Source organism: Staurois parvus, unplaced genomic scaffold (genome assembly GCF_062004578.1).
Source record: "Staurois parvus isolate SC_StPar_1 unplaced genomic scaffold, SC_StPar_1.0 ptg000572l, whole genome shotgun sequence".
NCBI classification, from domain to species: domain Eukaryota; kingdom Metazoa; phylum Chordata; class Amphibia; order Anura; family Ranidae; genus Staurois; species Staurois parvus.
The window spans coordinates 6,150,295-6,175,366 of NW_028318368.1; the positions used below are offsets into that span (position 1 = coordinate 6,150,295).

Sequence of the window (25,072 nt, forward strand, 5' to 3'; positions counted from 1 at the left end):
AATACTTATTTCCTTCACTGTATATATATATATATATATATATATATATATATATATATATACACACACACACATATACACACACACAATAAGGAATATCTTACCCTGGTTTTGGCATCGATCTGTCCTCCTCGGTCTAGCAATAACTTCACCATGTTTGTATTTCCTCTTTTAGAAGCCACATGCAAAGGTGTAATCCCATTCTGTGCATGCAGAGAAAAGAAAATTGTTTTATCATACCTGTATATGCTATTTGACAAAGACACCTACTTGCCTACTGCAGATGATCATTAAATCATTACATTATATTGATATTTCACATGCAATTACTGCAATATTATAATATCATCTATTGTATCCAATTTCATGGTAAGGTTTGATTTTGAACAAGATTCAACTGAATAACAAATAAATACAGAAAAACCATTTGGCCTAAAAATATGAACCATCAGAAAGGCAAGAATTGTAATAACTTTTCTTACTCTGGCTGTGAAGTCCACGGCCGCACCTCTGTTGAGCAAGAGTGTAGCAACATTGACATTTCCATAGTGTGCAGCAATATGTAACGGCGTGAAGCCACTCTGCAAAATGTAAGACAATGATACAATGAAGCAGAGAAATCATTTCATGTTATATGAGGAAAAAATAAAAGGTCTGTTAAAATTTCAACAGATGGATAACAGAAATGTTAGGCAGTAACCAGCCAAATTAATTTGAGCAGGAGTTATGTGGACCGAGTGCAAAATACTTTTCAATGTAATGGATAAACGAAGGGTATTTAAGCAGAAACAAATGATGGCTAGTAGTATGCATATTAAGAAGCTCCAGTCCTAGGATTCAATCTAAGAAAAAATGAGGTTAAATATAAAATCTGACTTGACACATTGGGAAAAGCAGGGTCTACCGATTGGTTTAGTTATAGGGATGTTGTGCAGAGCTTTACAATTTGTCTACCACTGTGTTTTACACAAAGAATATGCAATAATTTTTATTCTCTATAGAGCGGCGCCCTCTAGAGGTGGGGACTAATGCAGCAAAATGTCCAAAAAACAATTAAATATCGAATTTTATTCCAAATGATCTAAAAGCATTAGATAAAGTGCATAGTACACATACTGAAGAGGTGACCAAATAAGATGGAATACATAAATGATATACGTAAACAGAACTCAAACATAAGAAGCACAGAATAACACCCGATGCATTTCGTAATCATCTCTTCTTCAGGGGTGTATGCTTGCTGGTTCAGGATTTTTTTCTGCAATATGAAACTAGTGCCTATGAGGAAATCATCGTACATAGAAAGCACTGGTATAGCATAGGTGGGTGCAAGGGTGGACTGACAACTCATGGGGCCTCCGGGCAATAGGAGATCATGGGGCCCCTGTGTCTTTGCCCACACTCAAAAAAAGCCTTTAAAAGGTACCAGGGGAATTTCATGGGGCCCCCTACTGACCCTGGGCCCTCAGGCAGTGCCCGGGTTCTCGAATGGTCAGTCCGCCCCTGGGTGGGTGCAATATGCACTAACTGAGTATTCATGGAATTACATGAGATCGGCAAAATAAAATCACATAATAGAGAAAGTATGTTGTTGCCACATGTAGTCACACTGAAGAAGATATGCCCGAGTCCCAAACATCTATAATCACTGGGGTCACCAAGAGAAAGAACGGGGGTTTGAAGATGTCAATGATGCTAAAAAAAATAGGGGGAAGGTGACATGAAAAATTTCATACTAAAAAATGGATGGATGGATGCTATTTCCTAAAAAACACAATCTCCATGGTACATAGTGCTCATAGTGTCAATTCTCCTCCTAGATTTTAAGCTAGAAAGAGCAGGGCCCTCAAACCCCTTGTGTATTGTTTTGTTACTGTATTGTCTCATGTACTGTCTCCCACTATATTGTACAGCGCTGAGCAAACCTCTTGGCGCTATATAAATACTGTATAATAATAATAATTCTATGGACACAAATATAAGTTGTGCTTTCTAGGGCATAGCATTAATTGAGACATGTTTCCATGCTTTTTATAGTATTATATTTTTCATGTCCCCCCTCTCTCCTTTTAGCATTATTGACATCTTCAGCCCCCATTCCTTCTCTTGGTGACCCCAGTGGTTATAGATGTTTGGGACTTGGGGGTATCTCCTTTGGTGTGACTACATGTGGCAACGACATAATTTATCTATTATGTGACTTTATTTTGCCGATCTCATGTAATTCCTTGATTACTAGGTTAGTGCATATTGCTCCCACCTCTGCTATATCAGTACTTTCTATGTATAATGATTACCTCATGGGCACTATTTTCATATTGCAGAAAAAATCCTGAACCATCAAACATACAAGCATGAATAAGAGAGAATCTCGTGTCAGATGCTATTTTGTGCTTTCTATGTTTGGTTCTGTTTATGTGTATCATTCATGTATTCCATCTCATTTGGTTGCCTCTTCAATATGTGTTCTATGCATTTTATCTGATGTTTTTAGATCATTTGGAAAAAATGCAATATGTTATCATATATTACAAGGTGTTATTTGGAAATTTTGCTACATTTAAAGTCCCCACCTCTAGAGGGCTCCACTCTATCCAAATGTATTATTGGAATGATTGTAGCCTCAGATTTCCCTACTCCGCTGTATAATATATATTCTCTTCATTCTATGCTTAAGATACAACAAAAAACATAGGAGCAGGGGTGGACTAACCATTTGGGCACTCAGGCACTGCCCGAGGGCCCGGGGTCAGTAGGTGGCCCCATGAGATGCCCCTGGTACCTTTAATTGGCTTTTTCATAGGCTTTTTTGGCTATGGCTGAGGACACAGGGGCCCCATGATCCCATATTGCCCCGGGGCCCCATGAGTTGTCAGTCCGCCCCTGCATAGGAGACTAGTTAACCCTATCTAACTGACATACTTAAATACATAACTGGATACTAAGTAGGAAAATTTAAATGTACAATCTCTACTGCCTCCCACAAAAAAAGTTCAAAATCAAAAGGTAGATCAAGACAGTAAAGGAAATATGAGCAAACACAGTATAACATTTTTTAATTATAAGAGGGCAACAACCAAACTATATAATAAATGCAGCTGCCCCTTGAAAGTGTAAAAACACCTATAATGTTTGCAAAAAACAGTAAAAGGTGCTAGCCCTTCATAATCAACATATGTGACCAATGTGTAAATACAAAATTGCTCACAGTGTAATAATTACCAACACAAACAATCAAATTAAAAAATAAATCATAGTCTGTCAAGGTAAACAGATAAGAAGTCCCAAACTACTGTGTTCGTGTGAAAAAAGAATTACATGATAACATTTTCTTTACATAAAATAGTAGTGTTTCCCCACATGCTAGAGGTGAATTGTGCACTCACCAGCTTTGGCCAACAAAGCAGCCAACAAGCATCCAATATCAACTCCTGGGCATGGAAGAGTAACTCCTGTAAGAGGGAATCCTAAAGATCTACAGTGGGGCAAATAAATATTTAGTCAGCCACCAATTGTGCAAGATCTCCCACTTAAAAAGATGAGAGAGGCCTGTAATTGGCATCATAGGTAGACCTCAACTATGAGAGACAAAATGAGGAAAAAAATCCAGACAATCACATTGTCTGATTTGGAAAGAATTTATTTGCAAATTATGGTGGAAAATAAGTATTTGGTCAATATCAAAAGTTCATCTCAATACTTTGTTATATATCCTTTGTTGGCAATAACAGAGGTCAAACGTTTCCTGTAAGTTTTCACAAGGTGGGCACACACTGTTGCTGGTGTGTTGGCCCATTCCTCCATGCAGATCTCCTCTAGAGCAGTGATATTTTGGGGCTGTCGCTGGGTAACATGGACTTTCAACTCCCTCCAAAGGTTTTCTATGGGGTTGAGATCTGGAGACTGGCTAGACCACTCCAGGACCATGAAATGCTTCTTACGAAGCCACTCCTTCGTTGCCCGGGCGGTATGTTTGGGATCATTGTCATGTTGGAAGTCCCAGCCTTGTTTCATCTTCAATTCCCTTGCTAATGGAAGGAGGTCTGCACTCAAAATCTTACGATACATGGCCCCATTCATTCTGTCCTGTACATGGATCAGTCGTCCTGGTCCCTTTGCGGAGAAACAGCCCCAAAGCAGGATGTTGCCACCCCCATGCTTCACAGTAGGTATGGTGTTCTTTGGATGCAACTCAGCATTCTCTCTCCTCCAAACACGACGAGTTGTGTTTCTACCAAACAGTTCTATTTTGGTTTCATCGGACCATATGACATTCTCCCAATCCTCTTCTGGATCATCCAAATGCTCTCTAGCAAACTTCAGACGGGCCCGGACATGTACTGGCTTAAGCAGCGGGACACGTCTGGCACTGCAGGATCTGAGTCCCTGGCGGCGTAGTGTGTTACTGATGGTAGCCTTTGTTACGTTGGTCCCAGCTCTCTGAAGATCATTCACTAGGTCCCCCCGTGTGGTCCTGGGATTTTTGCTCACCGTTCTTGTGACCATTTTGACCCCACGGGGTGAGATCTTGCGTGGAGCCCCAGATCGAGGGAGATTATCAGTGGTCTTGTATATCTTCCATTTTCTAATTTGCTCCCACAGTTGATTTGTTCACACCAAGCTGCTTGCCTATTGCAGATTCAGTCTTCCCAGCCTGGTGCAGGTCTACAATTTTGTTTCTGGTGTCCTTCGACAGCTCTTTCGTCTTCACCATAGTGGAGTTTGGAGTGTGACTGTTTGAGGTTGTGGACAGGTGTCTTTTATACTGATAACAAGTTCAAACAGGTGCCATTGATACAGGTAATGAGTGCAGGACAGAGGAGCCTCTTAAAGAAGAAGGTACAGTTCTGTGAGAGCCAGAAATCTTGCTTGTTTGTAGGTGTCCAAATACTTATTTTCCACCATAATTTGCAAATACATTCTTTCCAAATCAGCCAATGTGATTGTCTGGATTTTTTTTTTCTCATTTTGTCTCTCATAGTTGAGGTCTACCTATGATGCCAATTACAGGCCTCTCTCATCGTTTTAAGTGGGAGAACTTGCACAATTGGTGGCTGACTAAATACTTTTTTGCTCCACTGTACTACCCCTGTTGTAAATACTCATTCACCCAAAATGAGTAAAATAAATACCAATGGGAACAACCATAGTGCAGTAGTTTTTATTAAATGAAGGGTGGTTAAAATTAAAAAAAAATGCACTCACATATCACAGGTGCAAACAGGGGCACCAAAACAAACAGCTCACTAGGGTCCTCCCTCCCTCACCGCAGCTCGTATCCACTGAGCCAGCGTGCATTCCAGGTGACTGGAAGTGACTAGTGATGGGCTATATATTCGAGTTGAACGTTAGTTTGACACGAACATCAATCGTTTGTGTGTTCGGGGAACACGTGAACGTTAAGGGCATTCGGCGGGCTTTTCGCCCGCCACGTCACACAGAGCACTGCGCCCTGACAGTGCATTGTGATTGGCCAAAGCAATGCACCTGACCACAGCTCAGGTGCAATGTTTTGGCCAATCACAGCGCATGATGACATCACAAGGGGCTGGGGTGACCCCGCACCCTTGTGATGTCATGATAGTATTTAAGAACTGTCATCCCGGTGCAGCCATCAGACAGCAGGAGCCAGCATCGAGAGTGGAATAGCTTTTTTTTTCTTTTTCCGGTTGGCAGTGGTATTGTATAGAACGATGGATCTACATCGGGGGGGACATTTTTTAAATTTTTGTTTTAATAAAGGACTTATCAAAGTCTCCTAGATTGTAAGCTCGAAAGAGCAGGGCCCTCGAACCTCTCGTATATTGTTTTGCTACTGTATTGTCTCATATACTGTCCCCCACTATATTGTACAGCGCTGAGCAAACTTTTTGGCACTATATAAACACTGTATAATAATAATAATAAGTCTGTCTACTGTCATTTTTTACACTACCCTTTTTTTTGTGAATGATTAGTGGCACCATATACTCCATACTCATTTGGGTTGTGGGGGGGGGGGAATCTGGGGGCTTCCAGATTCTGATAAGCCCCCCACAACCACTGGCAATGGTTGTGGGGAAGAGGCCCTAGTCCCTGTCAACATGGGGACAAGGTGTTTTGGGGGGAAACCCCCCTGCCCCAAGTCACCCCCCCCCCCCCATGTTGAGGGCATGTGGCCTGGTATAGTTCAGGAAGTGGGGGGGGGGCTCATCCCCCCCTTTCCTGACCTGCTGAGCTGCATGTTCGGATAAGGGTCTGGTATGTATTTTTGGGGGGGGCACCCATACCATTTTTTTAAAAATTTTGGTGTGGGGGTTCCCCTCAAAATCCATACCAGACCCGAAGGTCTTGGTATGGATGGGGAGGTGTGACCCCACACATTTTTTTTTTAATTTCTTTTTACATTCGGCTGTCAGCGGAAACATAAAGAATGTTTTTAGTAGCTGTGCTGTATCTTATCACAAATACATATGCGGTAAGATACCACTTAGTGAATTGTCCCCTCAGTTCGAAGTTCATGGTTGAACTTTTATTATGTTCGAGTGTTCGACCGTGAAATGAACAGGGGGGGTGTTCAGCCCATCACTAGAAATGACATAGGTGAAGGACCGGAAATGATGTAGACGGCTGTAAATGCCTCAATGCATTTTACATGCAGTGCATCCTCAGGAAGCTTCCACACATTCTTTCACACAGTATCACAATTTAGAAAACACTAATATGTATTAAGCTGATTAGATTAGGGTGATTAAAAAGAACCTGTGCTTCCTTATATCAGAGTCCATCTTAGGAGTCCCCCTTCACATCTGAGCCCTTACATCTAGGTTCCCATCAGAATCCCCCTTTACATCAGATGTCCCCATCAGAGTGCACCTTATTAGGTGTCCCCATCAGAGTGCCCCTTTACATCAGGTGTTCCCATCAGAATTCCCCCTTACATCAGGTGTCCCCATCAGAGTGCCCCCTTACATCCAGTGTCCCCATTCCCCATCAGAGTGCCCCCTCCGTGAACCAGAGTTACCTCTTACATGGATTGTAAAGCACTTTACATTTTGTAAAGTGCTGTGCAAACTGTTGGCACTATATAAATCCTGTATAATAATAATAATAATAGTTACCATCAGGGTGCCTCCTTACATCAACTGTCTGCATCAGACTCGCTCATTGAGTAGTGGATGCACTCTCAGAGACCTGGGAGGGACCCCCCTAGATCTGGCCCTGCTTATGCTCATATTTCATATAGCTTGCTGCTTTCTGCCCATATCTTCATACGGGCTGTCTGCTGAAAGGCTTAAACACATGAGAATGGGTGTCTTTATTTTTTCTATTTAGTCATCTAAGGTTATGTGAAATATGAGCATAAGCATGGCTACAGCGGGCTTTCAGGGTAAGTTCACCTTTCAAGAAAAAATAATACATGCACATATTTTTTGAAGGAAAAAAATGTGTATTATTTTTCCTACAGAAGCCTGGGAAGCATTGCACCGCTAATCAATGAATCATGGATGCAATGGTCAGGCTTCTGCAAACAAGTACCTCCATATGGGCTGACTGTTTGAAAGCTTCAGGGCTTGTGAATGAACTACAAGAGTGGTCATCAGTGTCTTCGCAGTTCATTCAGCACTACAAGCCATCAGCCGCAGTGGTTGATGTTAGCTCTAGTCTATCCATTCACTGGCTGACCGATATGGCGCTGTGAGCAGTGGATGCAGGGAGGAGAACCCCCATTCACTGTCACACTGAGGAGGGGGCATGAGGGGGAACTGGCAGCAGGAGCTAGAACATGTTACATGTTATATGTTCCACCCTAAGTCCTCATGCACACTGGACATTTTTACAGCTGCTGTTTTTGGCTTTTAATGTTTTTTCTACAGCTAGTAAATCCCCCAGCATGTTATCCTATATGTCCATGCACACATAGACTGTAATCAATGTTTATTAGCAGGAGTGTTTTTTGGCAGGACTAGTGGGTTTCTAGAGGAGTTTTTTAGCTGTAAAAACGCTCTAACGCTGAAAAATGCAGCAAAATGTGGTAAAATGCAGTAAATCGTGTCAAACCGGCGTTTCTTGACCAAAAAAAACCTGCTAAAAACCGTGAACATGAAAAAACGTGGCTAAACGCTAATGCAAAAACGCTGAAAAATGCACGTTTTTAATGTGCCTTTACACAGCTAACGTTATCAGCGTTGCTAAAACACCTGCATGGAGCCTTAATATTCTAAATGGTGAACTTAGCCTTCAATGTCTGAAATGTTTTTAAAGTAAATGTGCCTATTGGAAGCTGTTGTGTCTGTGGTATAGGGTGAAAGAATAGCTAGAAACTGAACAAAAGTGATGAATAATACTGCAGAATATACTCATTTGTCTAGGTATCCAGCCTTTTAAACTATATCATTTGTTAAATCAGTCTTTGCCTTAGTTCTGTCTGCTGTTGTCAGCACTGCAATTGTTTGAATGTGCAGTTTTGCTGCCTGAAAGCGTAGGCAAATGCTGGAATTGACTGGGCGTGTAGAACTTCTGTTCACCCAGCTTCCCTGCAATGCAGCACAGAGTTGCCCGGCTTTCAACTATTTCAGTGTATACCCTAACATACGTCAGCTGTCTATGCTGATTTATATAATCTTTGCAAAGGCTGTTCAAATAAAATGACAATTTATAAGGTATATATTTTCTATTCCCTGCACTCAGTAAATGAAGCTTAGTACGCAGTATGGTATATATAATCTTTCATCTTCTTTGCTGATGTGAGCAGCATGCAAAGACAAAGAATACAGCATATCAAAATAAAAATGTTTCCTTATACGTTGGTTAAAGCAATTGTCCAAAGAACAGCAATGAGGATTTAATCAGCTCTGTTAATATGCTTCACATTTTGCTCACAATGTAGTTATTTGGCATACATGTCTATACATATGAATAATAAAAAGAAAACCTCATTGAGCCTTCTTGCTCTTTCATACGGAATAACACTGACACTATTATCTACTACCATGTTTCTCAAGTAATGGGTCACAACCCAAAAGTGAGTCGCAACCAGGGGCAGACTGGGCCGTGGGGCAAGTGACCCCATGCCTTTCTAATGCTCCAATAAAACGTCCAGTGCCCTGACAACATAGCTTAATAAAAACCTCTGGCCACACTAATATAAAACTTAAGAAGGCCGGGACTGCAACTATGGCCAGCCTTAATATTTGTATTAATGCGCTCATTCCTCCTTCCTCCGTGGTAGCGCTGGGAGGAAGTGACATATAACCAGGGGTGGACTGACCATATGGAAACTTGGGCACTGCCCAAGGGCCCGGGGTCAGTCGGGGGCCCCAGGGGGCCCCATGAGATGCCCCTGGTACCTTTTGCATAAGCTGTTTTGAGTTTGGGCAAGGACACAGGGGCCCCATGATCCCCTATTGCCCAGGGGGCCCCATGAGTTGTCAGTCCACCCCTGCATATAACTACACTTCATTCCAGCCAACCAGCTATGCAGGAAGGAAGAAAAGCACCACTAGATGCCAGGGAATGACTCTGCTAGGTACTTTTCCTGGGTTGTGACTGGGTGATGGAGAGTTCTGGTTCAGCTGAAGACATAAAATAGGAACAGAATGAACATTGAACACAACCTCAGAGTTGCTTTGTCTACCATCACCTCAGACTTTGAGACACTTATCAAGAAGCATCCCCAGTTTTCTTATTAGTTCTATTTAATTTCATATGTTTCAATTACCATTTATTTTATTGGATTTTAGGCACTTTCATTTGTGGTGCTAGAGCATGTTATGGTGAGACCACAGAGACATTTATTTAAGCTAGTGGCTGGCATTGTATTACAGGTTTCTCACTATTATTTAAAAGAATGCTTTTTGATGTTTGTTTGATGTTTTTGTTTCTTAGCATGCGTTTTTCCCTTTGAGGATTGGGCTTTTATATAGCCCTGGTCTATCACCGTCACCTCTCCCTTTGGTTTTCCCAAATTACTTAATTGAGGTGAATTTAGTAGTATTATTTCCTTCTTGAGTGTTTTTACTACTGGCAGGTTGATTAGTTTCATCTGATCTCTGCTTCTAATTCACTACACATATCTTATTTCAGTGTTCTAATAGGACTGGTATTTCTAGCTCTTTTTGTCTTTGATGTATTGTTACTGGTATGGCGGTGATAAGTAGTGTTCATCGAATCCTTTTTTATATACTTCTATCTTAACAAGGTAGAAAACAAGGTTTTTTTGCTTTAAGTTATTAACTTAGAATATTGGGTGGCAGTTGATTGATTTTTCTCTTTTTATATACTTTTGCATTTAGCCTATGGGTTCCGTTACCAACCATTTGAGCTGTCTTTATGTCCAGGCTGAAATTAGAACTTTTTGTTCTTCTAAACCACCTACTAATTGGCCTACAAACAATACGTACTATTGTGCTAGTTATGCTTTGGCTGGTAAGTTGCCCTTCATCGATTTTTGAGACCTATTTATGAATTATTGATTACTATGTCTTTGGCATTAACTTATATATTGTGGTTATCTGATTTGTTAATATATTTATTGTCATATTTTGTAATTGACATGATTTGTTGTTATAGTTGCTATATTTAATATCTCCTGAAGAAGCCTTAAAATAGGTGAAACATGTTGAGAAATAACGCACCGGATATTGCTTATTGATTAAGTATCATCACCAAGTTGGATACTCAAATATATATTTCATATTTGTGAACTTTTTAAATTATTTAAATAAATGTTATATTTTTTGTCGCTATTTTCTCATTATTGTTGCTACCTTTAAAGCCCTGTTAACTTTTTTTCTTCAGTGAGGAGTTCATTCTCCTCTTCTTTATCTTTCTTTGTATCCTCTCCTCCCTTCTCTTGGAATTAGTTCTATGTAATTCAATATGTATCAATTACCATTTATTTTATTGGGTTTTAGGCATTTTCATTTTCTCTAGCGCTGTAATTATTGTACAATCCATTTTGGAAGGAAGCTGTTTGTTTACGGTTTAAAAAGTGTATATACATTGTAGAATACAGCACTGCAAAGTTGTTTTGTGGAATAAATTATAATGTTTCGGAAATTAAATTTTTTGGGGTCGTGACTTAATGACCAAGGATAAATGTGGGTCCTGAGGTTCCACAGGCTGAGAACCACTGGTCTACAACTTAAAACCACTAGCCATCTTTTCTGCTGAGTGCTACTGTTGTTAGTACATGTTTAGACACACTCCAGATTTAGTGAAATGAGGATAGGAAGCAAGGGTATGTCTAAGTGGTGGGGTGGAGGAGATATTGTAACCCTGGGTCGCAAATATGTGTTTCTGGTGTGGAAGGATATTGGTAAATTTAACACAGCATCTACTTGTTGGCGCTGGTCCTAACCACCATATTTAACAAAAGTAAAACCTTGAAAATACCTATCTTCTAAGGCCCTGTTTACACATTTGCATGTTAGAATGCACTAAAACACATGTGTGATCAATGGCAATATTATTGAGAGAGCCAGTTGGCATCTGTGAACTACTGAAAATAGTTCAGGTCCGATTTTTGTCAAGTTTCATGTATTTTTAGGCCCATAGAAGTCAAAGGTAATGCATGAAAACACACTGAAAAAGTGTGACAACACATGTGATAAGTGCATCTCCATTTGCCCCAAAACATAATAAAAAAGGCATCAACATAGAAATGGACAGGGGTGAACCTAGCCTAAGACAAATGCATTCAACTGATTATCAATAAATTATTGGAAATGTATGGTATAGAATCTCTACCTCGCTTAACACATTATTTGAGAACCTTTGCAAGGCCTTTGAATCTTGTCAAAAATCTCCTCAGCGTCTGTGAATCTTCCAAATATCATATATAAACTTGATTCATCTCCAAAAAAAACAATTCTTTTGTGTCCATGTGTACCTTAAAAAGAACAAATGGCTACATATAGTGCATTATCCTCAAAAATATAGCAAAATCAATTATCAGTGTGCACTTGTGTTCAAAATGTATTTATAAAAATAACCTAGTGTCCACTGAATATGGCTGAATTAAATACTCTTACTCTAAAAAATACTTTATATAGCTATACATCTCATTCCCCATAAGGGTCCACACATGGCTGATCCTACGGACGCATCATCATCCTTATAAGGGATACCTCCAAAGAAAACGCATCATAGTGTATTATCCTTTAAACATGTGACAAGTGCTCCCCTCAGTGAAACAAAAAGAACCACTCTCCACCACCTTCCAAACCATGCACCTTACCGGACGACATATATTCAATAGCATAAACAGATGTGAGATGACTTCTCTTAATCCATACTGATCCAATCTTACTTTATAACAGAAACATGGAGAAATAAGGAGAGCAACTAGAAGCATCCCATACTATAGTACTATAGTACACCCTACCAAAGTACAAAGGTGTACTATAGTAGGGGATGCTTCTAGTTGCTCTCCTTATTTCTCCATGTTTCTGTTATAGAGTAAGATTGGATCAGTATGGATTAAGAGAAGTCATCTCACATCTGTTTATGCTATTGGATATCTTTAGTCCGGTAAGGTGCATGGTTTGGAAGGTGGTGGAGAGTGGTACTTTTTGTCTCACTAAGCGGTGCTGAAGAGGGGAGCACTTGTCACATGTTTAAAGGATAATACACTATGATGCGTTTTCTTCGGAGGTATCCCTTATAAGGATGATGATGATGCGCCCGTAGGATCAGCCGTGTGTGGACCCTTATGGGGAATGAGATGTAAAGCTATATAAAGTATTTTTTACGGTAAGAGTATTTAATTCAGCCCTATTTAGTGGACACTAGGTGATTTTTATAAATAAATTTTGAACACAAGTGCACATTGATAATTGATTTTTCTATATTTTTGAGGATAATGCACTGTATGTGGCCATTTGTTCTTTTTGAGGTACATGTGGACACAAAATAATTGTTGTTTTTTTTTAGATGGATCAAGTTTATATATGATATTTGGAAGATTCACAGATGCTGAGGAGGTTTTTTTTCACTTTGGACTTTCTGGGGAGAAAGTGTGACTTTTTGTGCGTCTAGGGGATTTATTTAATCAATTTAATTTATTTCATTTTATTTTACTTGACTTTGTTAGTAATTTTGTGGGTACACCGATTTTGATATTCATTTCCTTTGAATCTTGATCTATTGGTGGGCCCTGCAAACCCCAATGTAATGTGACAGCTGATACAAACATCTTCAATCAGAAGCAAATGCCAACTTATACAAATGAGCAAATGGTTAAGAAATCACAAAGAAAATACTCTGTTATCTTGGGTCTATTACTATAGTATGGGGGAGACCTATGGTCTGCCTTTAAAGCAAGGTATATTCCATACTTAAATGTACCAATTAATAAATATATATGGAATACCCAAATTCCTAATAAATCCAATAAATTAAGGTCCGATGTTTAGCAGCCTTCATTTAATTACCCAACATGTTTAATTGCTCACTCCAAACCTGACTCAGCATTTAGTTTTAGTAAATACTATGATTACCCAAAGAGTCCCACTTCGTCCTTGGTTCAGGTCTTTAATATACTGTTCAGTTCTTCTCTGTCATGCTTGTTTCCTGTGTCACCCACTCAGTCCTCCCTCAATTCTCCCACCATCCTTCTGTCACACTGAACATACATTCAGGAATAACTGACTCTGTCATCGTCTTAGCTCATTACAAACAGAACATTACTGTTGCAGAAAGTATATATTTTTTAACAGCACTTTGCAGAGAAAACATAAAAAAGAAAAGATAATACTCAAGCACAAAATAATTGTAAGCAATGTTTACTGTAATAGATGCATGCAACATGGCAATAAGAAGGAACAGATAGTGTATATACCTCCGTTGTCCTATTCACCATCATCTGAAGTAGCATGATTTGGAAAAAGAGCAAAGATTAGTGCCACTTGTATTAATGTTTTATAATATTATCAGTGTTGCTAATGACTTCAGACAGTGTTGTTAAAGTTGGAAATGTTCCTATCCACTATGCCACTGGACATACATTCTTATGCCCCATCATTCTGTCAAACCCCACATTAACCCTATATTCACAGCTGCTTAATGTTCCTGTAGTGGAGAAAGGAATAAAGTGACTAAAGGGGACTAAATGTCACTGAAGATTTAATAAAAAGTCATGTTAAAGGATAAGTTCACCTTTGTAAAAAAAAAAATAATAATAATAATAAATGCACATCTTTTTGCAGGCAAAAAGATGTGCATTTATTATTATTTTTCTTTTTTTTATTAGGAGCCTAGGAAGCATTGCGCCCGTGATCAGGACTCCTGCAGACCTGTCTGTATATCTGTGTGCTTGTATGGGCAGGCAGATATACTGTAGACAGGAAGAGAGAATGAACTACCACAGCACTCAACAGCGGACACGGGGAGAACACGAGAGAAGATCCCCAGCGTGCTGTCACATGGGGGCACGGGGGCAACTGCAGCACTAACACGTTACACCACAGGTGTCAAACTGGCGGCCCTTCAGCTGTTGCCAAGCTACAAGTCCCATGAGGCATTTCAAGATTGACAATTACAAGCATGACTCCCAAAGGCTCAGGCATGATGGGACATGTAATTTTGCAACAGCTGGAGGGTCACCAGTTTGACACCCCTGCATTACACCCTGAATACAGGTGTAACATGTTAGAAAAGGTGAACTTATCCTTTAGCTATCATGATCTATCTTTTTATTAACCTTTATTACTTTTCTCTTGCATATAACCTTTCAGCTGTTTTCACTAACAGTTTTTTCTGAAAACCAGTAGAATTATCTACTTTTTCTAAGTATACATTCCTAAAACACAATAAGCACAAAGGACAGATTATCCTAAAACCTAATGTTCTCTTGCAAACCTTAGGAAAGTCAGTTTTCATGTACATAGTACTTGTTGCTTTAGTGCTAGAAAAGTGTTGGTTACCTTAGACTGCACATCAGCATTGTGGTCATTTTGAAGTAAGAGAGCGGCAGATTTTGTGTCATCCTTCCTGGCAGCAATGTGGAGAGCAGGCAGTCTAACCTTCCCTTTAGTGTCGTTCTCCAGGAGGATTGCTACCACCATGTTATGTCCTTGCTGTAGTGCCACAGCCAGTGGAGTAAAACCATCCTGATAATACAAAAAGTTAAAGAGTCTTATTTATTACTGTCTTGCTGAAATTATGCAGATGTTTCCTGCACATTTATATGTACATGATGTTATACATACAGATGACTTGGGTGTTTCCTTTATCAAGAGGCACACGGATATTAGCTCAGATAATATTTGGAGGGCCTAAGTAACAGCATTTATTGTATGCTGATCACAAAAAATTAGTTCATATTTGGAAACAAAGAACTTGTTTTCAATAATAAACCATCAGTACTGTGGATCTTCACTAGTCTAGACTTCTTATTGCAATACTGTCCAGTAATATTGATATAACAGTTCTGCTTCTGACTTACTCCTTTTCCACATAACTCATATTCTAGATTTGATGGAAACACATGTGCAGCTACTGAGCCTTTATTTGAACATTAGTAACCTAGCTGGTGGTCATGTTTAATCAGCACCATTTCCCAAAAGTATCCCACCCACAATATGCTATATCAGTGGTCTCCAATCTGCGGCCCAGGAGCCAAATGCGGACCTCTTCATACTTTTATCTGGCCCTAGGGGCACTATTCCTTCCACTGACACTAGCAATGGGGCAATAATTCCTGCACTGAAAGCAACAATGGGGCACTATTCCTTCCATTGACAACAATGCTGTGTCACTATTTCTCCTGCTGACACCAAAGATGGAGCACTATTCCTCCCACTGAAAACAATGGGGTACTATTCCTCCCAATGACACCAACGATGGGCATTATTCCTTCCACTGATAGCAAAGATAGGGCATTATTTCTTCCACAGACACCAATGATGGGGCACTATTCCTGACACTGATACCAATGATGGAGCACTATTCCTCCCACTGATACCTATGATGGGGCACTATTTCTCCCAATGACACCAATGATGGGGCACGAATATTTCCCCTAATACTGAATATGGGCACTGTTTACTCCTACTGATGCCAGGACATTTTCTACTCCCACTGGTCACAGGCCAGCCCTCATACAGTTTGAAGCACAGTAAACCTGTACTTTGTTTAGATAGCTTAGAGGCCCCTGTACTATATGCATTATGAACTCCTGGGAACATGCCTGGGTAAGATTTATAAGAAACAATAGTCTATTGTTGAAAACGTTTTAATCTGGCAAAACAGACTTTTACCTTGACAAGGTTTCTCTGATATTATCCCCTGTAGTTAGCTATTGAAACAGTCCTATTATTGATTTAGATGAGATTATCTAACTCTAATTGGAACTGTATTGCCCACTTCTTGTTAAATGGTTATGCAAATTTCATAAATCAAAGTTTCCATTTTATTTTGAGTTATTTCTAATTAGTGATGGCTATTGCTCTACATGGGAGAACTTGATGCTCGTACTTAACCACTACATGCTGTTCTATTTTATTGATTATAATACCAAAGTCATCCTACTGTGCCTACCAAAGAATTAACCATTTTTTAGTATGTTATTATTCATAAGGCTATCTGGAACCATTTTTTTAATATCAAGTACCAAAGTACCAAAGTCCATCACAGAATACTTCCCAAGTACAACCGCAGAATAGCAGTCACAGGCTTCCAACAATTATCGTTCTACCAGGATTGTAGAACAATAATGGCCCTCAAACGCTTGACCTATAACTTTCTATAAAAACAAGCGCATGGAACAAGCTTATATGCCTCAGCTTCTGCTATAATGTTCAGATGACCAATTTTTCCTTTATCTGAACACCATCGCTATGCCTCTGGTTTGACTTGTGATCTATTATTGAAACCCACAAAGTGCCTCCATTATTGTACTGGAAAATGTTATAGCAGAACAGAAAGCATTCGAAGAGTCAAGATATTATACTGCATGTTCTAATAGGATCAGAAGAGGCAAGAAAATGAGAACACAGAAAGAATAGGTATAAAAGATATTCATACTTGTTAAGGATAGGAAGAAGACCAGATAATTGAAGACATATAGAAATCAGTTTGATATACTGCATTGTATCTAGTCAGACCATTTTCTTTTAATTAAGGCACATTCAAATATCAGAGTAGAAAGTCATACACAACCGACTGCCTGTCACCCAAAAGTCATTATTTCACTTACCTCTGTGGCAGTGCTTTGATTGGCCCCATTTTCCAGCAAATATTTTACAACTTCAATGTGATTCTCCTGGGCAGCCATATAGAGAGGGGTAAACCCATTCTGAAAGCAAAAGCAAAGAGAACATGATCATTTAATGATGATTTTAGCATTCCCTAAGAATCCATTAAAAAAGCTTCAATTTTCTATTTGAAAAACTTGCATATCAATCATTGTCTACAGAATCATTATTGAATTGAATAATGTTCACCATAAAAGATAGCAAATATACCAAGAAGGTAGTTAACTCAACGGTTAGATAGATAGATAGATAGATAGATAGATTTAAAAATATTTAGCAATTGGTTCAGTAGTTGCTGAGCTTGTAACATTTAAAGCCTTGTCAAAACTAAAAAAAAAAAAAAAAAAAATTAGTACACGGGCTACTACTTACTATGTATCCAATGTGTTCCTTATGTTGCTGGCTCCTGGATTCCTAAATGTTCATCCTTCAACCCCCTTCTACACTTGCCATCATAATCTGTTGGTGCAGTGTGGAGTTAATAGATCTGAGGAAGCTGTGACAGGCATTCATCAACAATGCCCGAATATACCAGCCCTCTCCACCCAGCTCCACCATTCATAGAAACTACACTACAGCTTCTGTGAATGGAATCTGATCTATGGGGGGCATGTGGCTTAACCCCCTACTGCACCAAAAGATTAGGATGGCAAGGGTAGGAGGGGCTTGAAGGATGAAAATCACAAACAATCCAGGAGCCAGCAGCACAAGGATTCAAGCACACTGCAATCAAGTAATGTCCCTGTGCTGATTTTTGTTTTGTTTTTTTAATTTTGACCAAACTTAGGCTTCAAATTTTCTACGGGCTTTAACTGTACTACAACTGATCATAATTCATTAACAGAAGTTGTATATTGGCTTCTATGAATGAAAAAGCTGGGTTGAAAAGACAGGCATAGCTGGGCACTCTTGATGAGTGCTTGTCACAGCTCCCTCAGTTCTATTAACCCCTGCCACACTGGAAGATTATGGTGGTGGGGATGTTGGGGAGATGGGGCTGATGGGGGTGTTGGCGTATGATGATTTCAAGTAATTCAGGAGCCAAAAGCACAAGGGGCATGTTGGCTTAATAGTAAGTAATGTTCCTTGTGCTGATTACTTATTGTAGACTTTAAAGGTTCTGTGTCAATAGGCAGTTGAATTAAAACTGTTTATCTCCCTATGCAATGTGATAGGAATGCAAAAGCATGGAAAACAAGTTGAAGCAGCTCAAAAGGAGGTCAAGCGTAGGTCAGACAGAAGTCAATAGAAGGTCAAAAGCACCTGTCAAAGAACTGTGAAGCTGGCCATACATTGTACAATTTTCTTATTCAATTTCCATTAGATTTACCTTCAACTATGTAGAGCAACGGCCTGTCTGAGTGCATACAAATTGAAAGTATTTAAGTCTGACCTCCTATTATATGGTTTTGGTAAATATAAGGGAAAACTGTCCAAGAAAATTGTATAATGTATGGTCAGCCTAAATGATCTTAGAAGAGTCTGAAACTGATCTCAAATGCAAACAGAATGCATCCGGAAGCATGCTGCATTTTCCCATCAATACAATCCCAAAGCCTGTCAACAAAGGTCCTTACAGCATTCAGCCCCTCTAAAATGCCAGTGAAACTAATATGCCATATATATATATATATATATATATATATACACACAGATGAAACTCGAAAAATTAGAATATTGTGCAAAAGTTCATTTATTTCAGTAATGCAACTTAAAAGGTGAAGCTAATATATGAGATAGACTCATTACATGCAAAGCACGATAGTTCAAGCCGTGATTTGTCATAACTGTGATGATTATGGCTTACAGCTCATGAAAACCCCAAATCCACAATCTTTGAAAATTAGAATATTACATGCAATCAATAAAAGAAGGATTGTACATAGAACAATATCGGACCTCTGAAAAGTATAAGCATGCATATGTACTCAGTACTTGGTTTGGGCCCCTTTTGCAGCAATTACTGCCTCAATGCGGTGTGGCATGGAAACTATTAGCCTGTGGCACTGCTGAGGTTTTATGGAAGACCAGGATGCTTCAATAGCGGCCTTCAGCTCTTCTGCATTGTTTGGTCTTATGTCTCTCATCTTTCTCTTGGCAATGCCCCATAGATTCTCTATGGGGTACAGGTCAGGCGAGTTTGCTGGCCAATAAAGCACAGTAATCCCACAGTCATTGAACGAGGTTTTGGTGCTTTTGGCAGTGTGGTGCCAAGTCCTGCTGGAAAATGAAGTCAGCATCCCCATAAAGCTGCGGAAGGAAGCATGAAGTGCTCCAAAATCTCCTGGTAGACGGCTGCGTTGACCCTGGACTTAATGAAGCACAGTGGACCAACACCCCAAATCAACACAGACTGTGGAAACTGCACACTGGACTTCAAGCCTCTCCATTCTTCCTCCATACTCTGGGTCCTTGGTTTCCAAATGAGATGCAACTTGACAAGAGGAATATGACATTTGAAGCCCATGTCCAGGAATCGTCTGTGTGTGGTGGCTCTTGATGCACTGACTCCAGCCTCAGACAGCTCCTTGTGAAAGTCCCCAACACTTTTGAATGGCCTTTTCCTGACAATCCTCTCCAGGCTGCAGTCATCCCTGCTGCTTGTGCAGCTTTTTCTTTCACACTTTTCCCTTCCACATAACTTTCTATTAATGTGCTTTGATACATCACTTTGGGAACATCCAACTTCTTTTGCAATTACCTTTTGAGGCTTTCCCTCCTTATGGAGGGTGTCAGTGATGGTTTTCTGCACAACTGTCAGGTCAGCAGTCTTTCCCATGATTGTGATTCCTACTGAACCAGACTGAGAGACCATTTAAAGGCTCAGGAACCCTTTGCAGGTGTTATGGCTTAATTAGCTGATTAGAGTGGGACACTTTGAGCCTAGAATATTGCACCTTTTCACAATATTCTAATTTTCTGAGATTGTGGATTTGGGGTTTTCATGAGCTGTAAGCCATAATCATCACAATTATGACAAATCATGGCTTGAACTATCTTGCTTTGCATGTAATGAGTCTATCTCATATATTAGTTTCACCTTTTAAGTTGCATTACTGAAATAAATGAACTTTTGCGGGATATTCTAATTTTTAAAGTTTCACCTGTGTGTATATATATATATATATATATATATATATATATATATATATATCTTATAGAACCGGTCTTCAGGGTAACAATCGACTTCAGTGCAGGATACCAGGCCTGTATGTACCAAACCTGAGAGAGGGAGTGGTGTGTAGTGCTGTAAACCCTGTAGTGAGAGCTGTGTGTGAGCTCTGGATCTCTAAGTAAAGGTGGGCAGACTGAGTGCTGTTTGTTCTTTGTGTGCCTCTCCTCACTGGTGTGCCGAGATTTTGTTGGACTGTGCTGAAAAGAAGTCGTACATTTGTTGTGATAAAGAAAAGACCTTTTTATGTTAAAAATATATTTTTTACCGTTAAATTTCTGAAAACATAACTTTAATTGCCGGCAGTGTCCTCTGTCTCTCAGAATATCACAGTTTACATATAAGCATTATATTCAGTAAACATCACACTAAGCACCATTTCAATATTGTATAAATTATTATTTTTCTTTTAATTAGAAGTAAAGTTCTTAGGGCTCATGCACACAGGGCTTACAAAATGCCACTTTTACATGAGTTTGGCAGGGTTTTTTTTCTGCCTGTAAACGTACCTTTTTATTATGCCTATGAGTCCATGAACACACAGGTGTTTACAGGCACATTAGAAGAAAAGCATTTACAAGCAGAAGAAAAAAAAACACCAGTGCATACAGGATAGGGGCTTTTAGCAGTATAACATTTAAGCATTTATTCATTTCTTAATAAATGAATACTCTGGCCTATGGAATCCATAAACACTCAAACGCTTGATGCTCCTAAATGCACCTAAACCTGTGTACAATACTTGGCAGTCAAGGGAGAAATTCAAACAGAAAACAAGTATGGGGAGAGAGAGCGCCACTGTCTAAGTGTAGTAGTGATAGGAAAATCAATTAAAAAAATGGGATGGTAAGCATTGCACGCTCATACACCTGGATAAAACACAGCGTATCAACATGTTCACTAGAGACATCAACGGGTGGCAGTTTCTTAAGAATACTTGGATGGATATAAAATAAGAAAGAGGAGCATTGAGTAATGCCTGTGTTACGCCATCTCTATGTGAGTAAATCTTTTTATCCAACTGGGTTAAAAAACTGGATGACAACTATTACACTCACATACACATGGATAAAACACAGTGTATCAATATGTTCAGTGGAGACATCAACAGACAGGATACTCCACTGGATATAAAACAACAAAAAAGAGGAGAGAGGGGAAGCGCACCACTCTCTATGTAGTATTAATAAAAGCAATGTACAAAAAAATGAATCAAGAGGTCATCTCACATAGAGATGTAACACAAATATTACTCAATGCTCCTATTTCTTATCGTTTTATATCCATCCGAGTATTCGTAGGAAGTTGCCATCCGTTGATGTCTCCACTGAACATATTGATATGCTGTGTTTTATCCATGTATGTGAGTGCAATAGTTACCATCAAGTTTTTTTATTGAATTTCCTATCACTACTACACTTAGACAGTGGCACTCTCTCTCCCTCTCCCTGTTTTCTGTTTTTACATGACCATTGGCGGGAAAACTCCAGAACTCGCTTGAAGGAGAGACTGCTGACAATGTAACAATGTATTTCCTCTATTGGATTCATTATATTATATAGACTTTATTTTCAGCAACATTACCTTAAGATTTATTGCCAGTCAGCCCTTGTCCCTTTACCTCTAAGAGTTGTATTGTATATCCAAATGTGGCGCCATATTTGATATTGCTTTTTGAGAAATTCAAACACCTAGTGTGAATGAGGCTATACAGTAATGGTGCCATATTTCCTTTAAAATACAATGTATGATCTGTGCATCAGCACCTGCCATGGAGCAAAGTCTCAAACATTTTTACTGAAGAGGAGCCAACTATGGTGTTTCAAACATGCACCTGCCTTTCAAACACTGAAATAAGATACAGACTGACAGTAAAACAGGACAACACTAAAGACTAAAAGCTGCAAGACAGAAGTGTTAATTACAATGCAAGTTCCCAAAATATTTTACTCATTGCCTCCAGGATCAAATTCTCTTATGCATACCATTCATTTGTAAAAGGAATGTACATAGTATTTCGATCTGTGCTATAATCTATGAAAATTAAACTCCAGGGATGTCTCCAGGGAGTTCTACTAATACACCTGCTAAAATGCTTTTTAGGTAACGGAGTTTTTAAAGCTTTGATATTTGATACTGAACCTTTTAAGCACTCAAGGAATAATATGTATATACTTTAACTGTTTTTTCTTTTTTTTTAATTAGATTATAATAAAGATTTATTAAATGTTGTATGTTTTTAAATAAACATATACTGTACATACAAACAAAAACCAAGCAAAACCCCTTCCCCCCTCTAATCCCATTGGTGATAATTAGTTGAATAGTAGTATAAAATAAGACTGAGCCAAAAATTTACCTATCAGTATAAATATTAACCAGTATATAATTCCACATATATTAAATAATTCTATATACGTTGTTTTTTTACTACAATGTAGGATAAATGGTTGTGATTTTAGGTTTTTCTTTCATCAAAAATGAGATATACAGTAAAAAAAAAAAACCTAGTAGCTTAAGGAAATTCCATATGAAAAGGGTCATGGAGCTATAACGCCAAGAACACAGAAGCGTGTGTGTTAAACTAGTTCTTTTACTAAAAGCTGATTCCTGAGAGCACTTGGTCCAATGCTGGTGGCTTTTGGAGTGCACAGTGGTTTTTAGATATTCTGCACAACTGCTGTCAAAGGAAAGAGGAGGTAAGGCTATGAAAATTGAGGTTGTTACTACAATGTCTTTCAATCTGGCTTTAAAAGGAAGGAAGTATTTATAGAGAAATTACTTTCAATCCACACTATATACTATGTGCTTGCAGTCCTACTCATTCTGAGGAAGCATTCTGAAGGTGTAGGTGATGGTGTGGTAGTTGCAGCCAGGTGCCCTGGATGTTCACTGGGTTCTACTCTCAGCTAGGTTGCTGTCATTTGCACTGAGTGGGAATCATATATAAGCATTTATAAACTAGTGATATGACATACCTATATATTATTTAAGATAATATGCAAAGGAATAGGGGATAGGAATAGGACCTCCGAAGAGACTGAGCAGAATTGTTGCTGCCATTTTTTGCTGATCGTAATCATTTATGCTTTGAAGGCAAATAATACTTGCAAAAGGCAGGGACAGCTATGTTTGCAGGAGGGATTGTGTAAAAAACACATAATCCTGTAAAAAGTGATGTTTTAATACATAGGTTTAAAGTGTAAGTGTACACAGTGTGGGCAGATATGAATGACCTATCCTATATGTATACATTATAAATTGCAGTTTTAAAAAAAAGAAAATTAGTATCTGTTACTATATGATCTGATTTTGGGTAGGGAATACAGATGCCATTTCCTGATAAAGTAAACATTTGTATGTATATATGCTGCACGGATCAAGGATTAATTGGTTCCTAGCCAAAAAGATTTTAAGAGAACAGAATAATATAACATTTCATTATATTATTAATATATTCATTCAAATAATATATTAATTATATATTAGGAAATAATGATATAATTAAAGAGAATAATATAGCCTTTTTTCTTTGGTGGAGTATTATTGCCTGCAAAAGATCAGCTTCATATGTATGAGTAAATATGTAGATTTTCAGTATAAAGCCAATTATTTCATTTCTCATACTGAAGATCACATTACTTGTAATGATATGAAAGTAGTTTACAACGTACATGTGGAAGTGCCGCATGTGACCTTCAGTATGTGGGTCACACCTGCCAGAAGCTAGAAACGAGGATAAATAGGCATATAAATTCTACTGTAAGCAATTACTAGAAAAGAATGGAGCTCTAGTAATACAACTAAGTTAAAAATACAGCAGAAAGCTAAATGCATTTTAATTTTAAGGCCATTTCATAAAAGGCTACATGCACACTGGAACTGCCGTAGATGTTAAATCTACTGGCAGCAGAAAACACTAAATGCGGCAAAAATGTGTGTAAATGCAGGACCGCATTTAACTACTTTTAGCACTTGGATGTTTATTCGTTTAACTAGCCAGAGTATTTGCCACTGAAATGAAAAAAAAAAACAACAAAACAACTAAACGCTAAACTTAGCTAACGCTTAGGCACGTTTACATGTGTTTTTGCCATGTTTTGTGTTTTTTGGCCAAAACATTCCTCTCCTGAATGTGATTCTTCTGCATTTAGGAGAGAGATGTTTAACTGCCCCTAAACGCTGCTGTTGATAAACGCCTATGTGTGCATGGACACATATGGGGTTTATTTACTAAAGGTGGAGAGTGCAAAGTCAGGCTCACTTTTGCATAGAAACCAATCAGCTTCCAGGTTTTTTTGCCAAAGCCTAATTGAACAAGCTGAAGTTAGAAGTTGATTGGCTACAATGCACAGCTGCACCAGATTCTGAGTGCACCAGTTATAGTAAATCAACCACATAGGCTTTAAAAGTGATATGCAATCTTCAGCTTAAAAAAAAAAAAATAATAAGCATCTTATTCTAACCTGCTCTGTGCAGTGGTTTTGCACAGATCAGCCCTGATCCTCTTCTTCTCTGATTTCCTGCTGGTGCTTCTGGTACCTTCCCCTCGACCGGTGTCCCCAACAGCAAACCACTTCCTATGGGGACACTGGTGCATGCTCGCCCCCAAGCCGTGCTCTATGTGTCCATAAGGCACATAGAGCCGTGGTTTGGCCATGGC

At 38.9% G+C, this 25,072-nt stretch overlaps 1 protein-coding gene across 29 annotated transcripts in view; it reads right to left on the bottom strand.

Moving 5' to 3' along the window:
- Positions 1-25,072, bottom strand: part of ANK2 (ankyrin 2) — a 290,860-nt gene that overhangs the window by 180,067 nt on the left and 85,721 nt on the right. For 24 of the 29 annotated variants that reach the window (XM_089691815.1, XM_089691824.1, XM_089691825.1 and 21 more), the window contains exons 5-9: positions 17,180-17,278; positions 14,907-15,092; positions 13,823-13,846; positions 483-581; positions 105-203 (exon numbers count right to left, since the gene is read on the bottom strand). In XM_089691815.1, coding sequence (XP_089547941.1) covers positions 105-203; positions 483-581; positions 13,823-13,846; positions 14,907-15,092; positions 17,180-17,278 — 507 coding nt within the window. The remainder of the gene's footprint in view (positions 1-104; positions 204-482; positions 582-13,822; positions 13,847-14,906; positions 15,093-17,179; positions 17,279-25,072) is intronic. The other 5 variants (XM_089691833.1, XM_089691841.1, XM_089691840.1 and 2 more) reach the window with 1 other exon arrangement.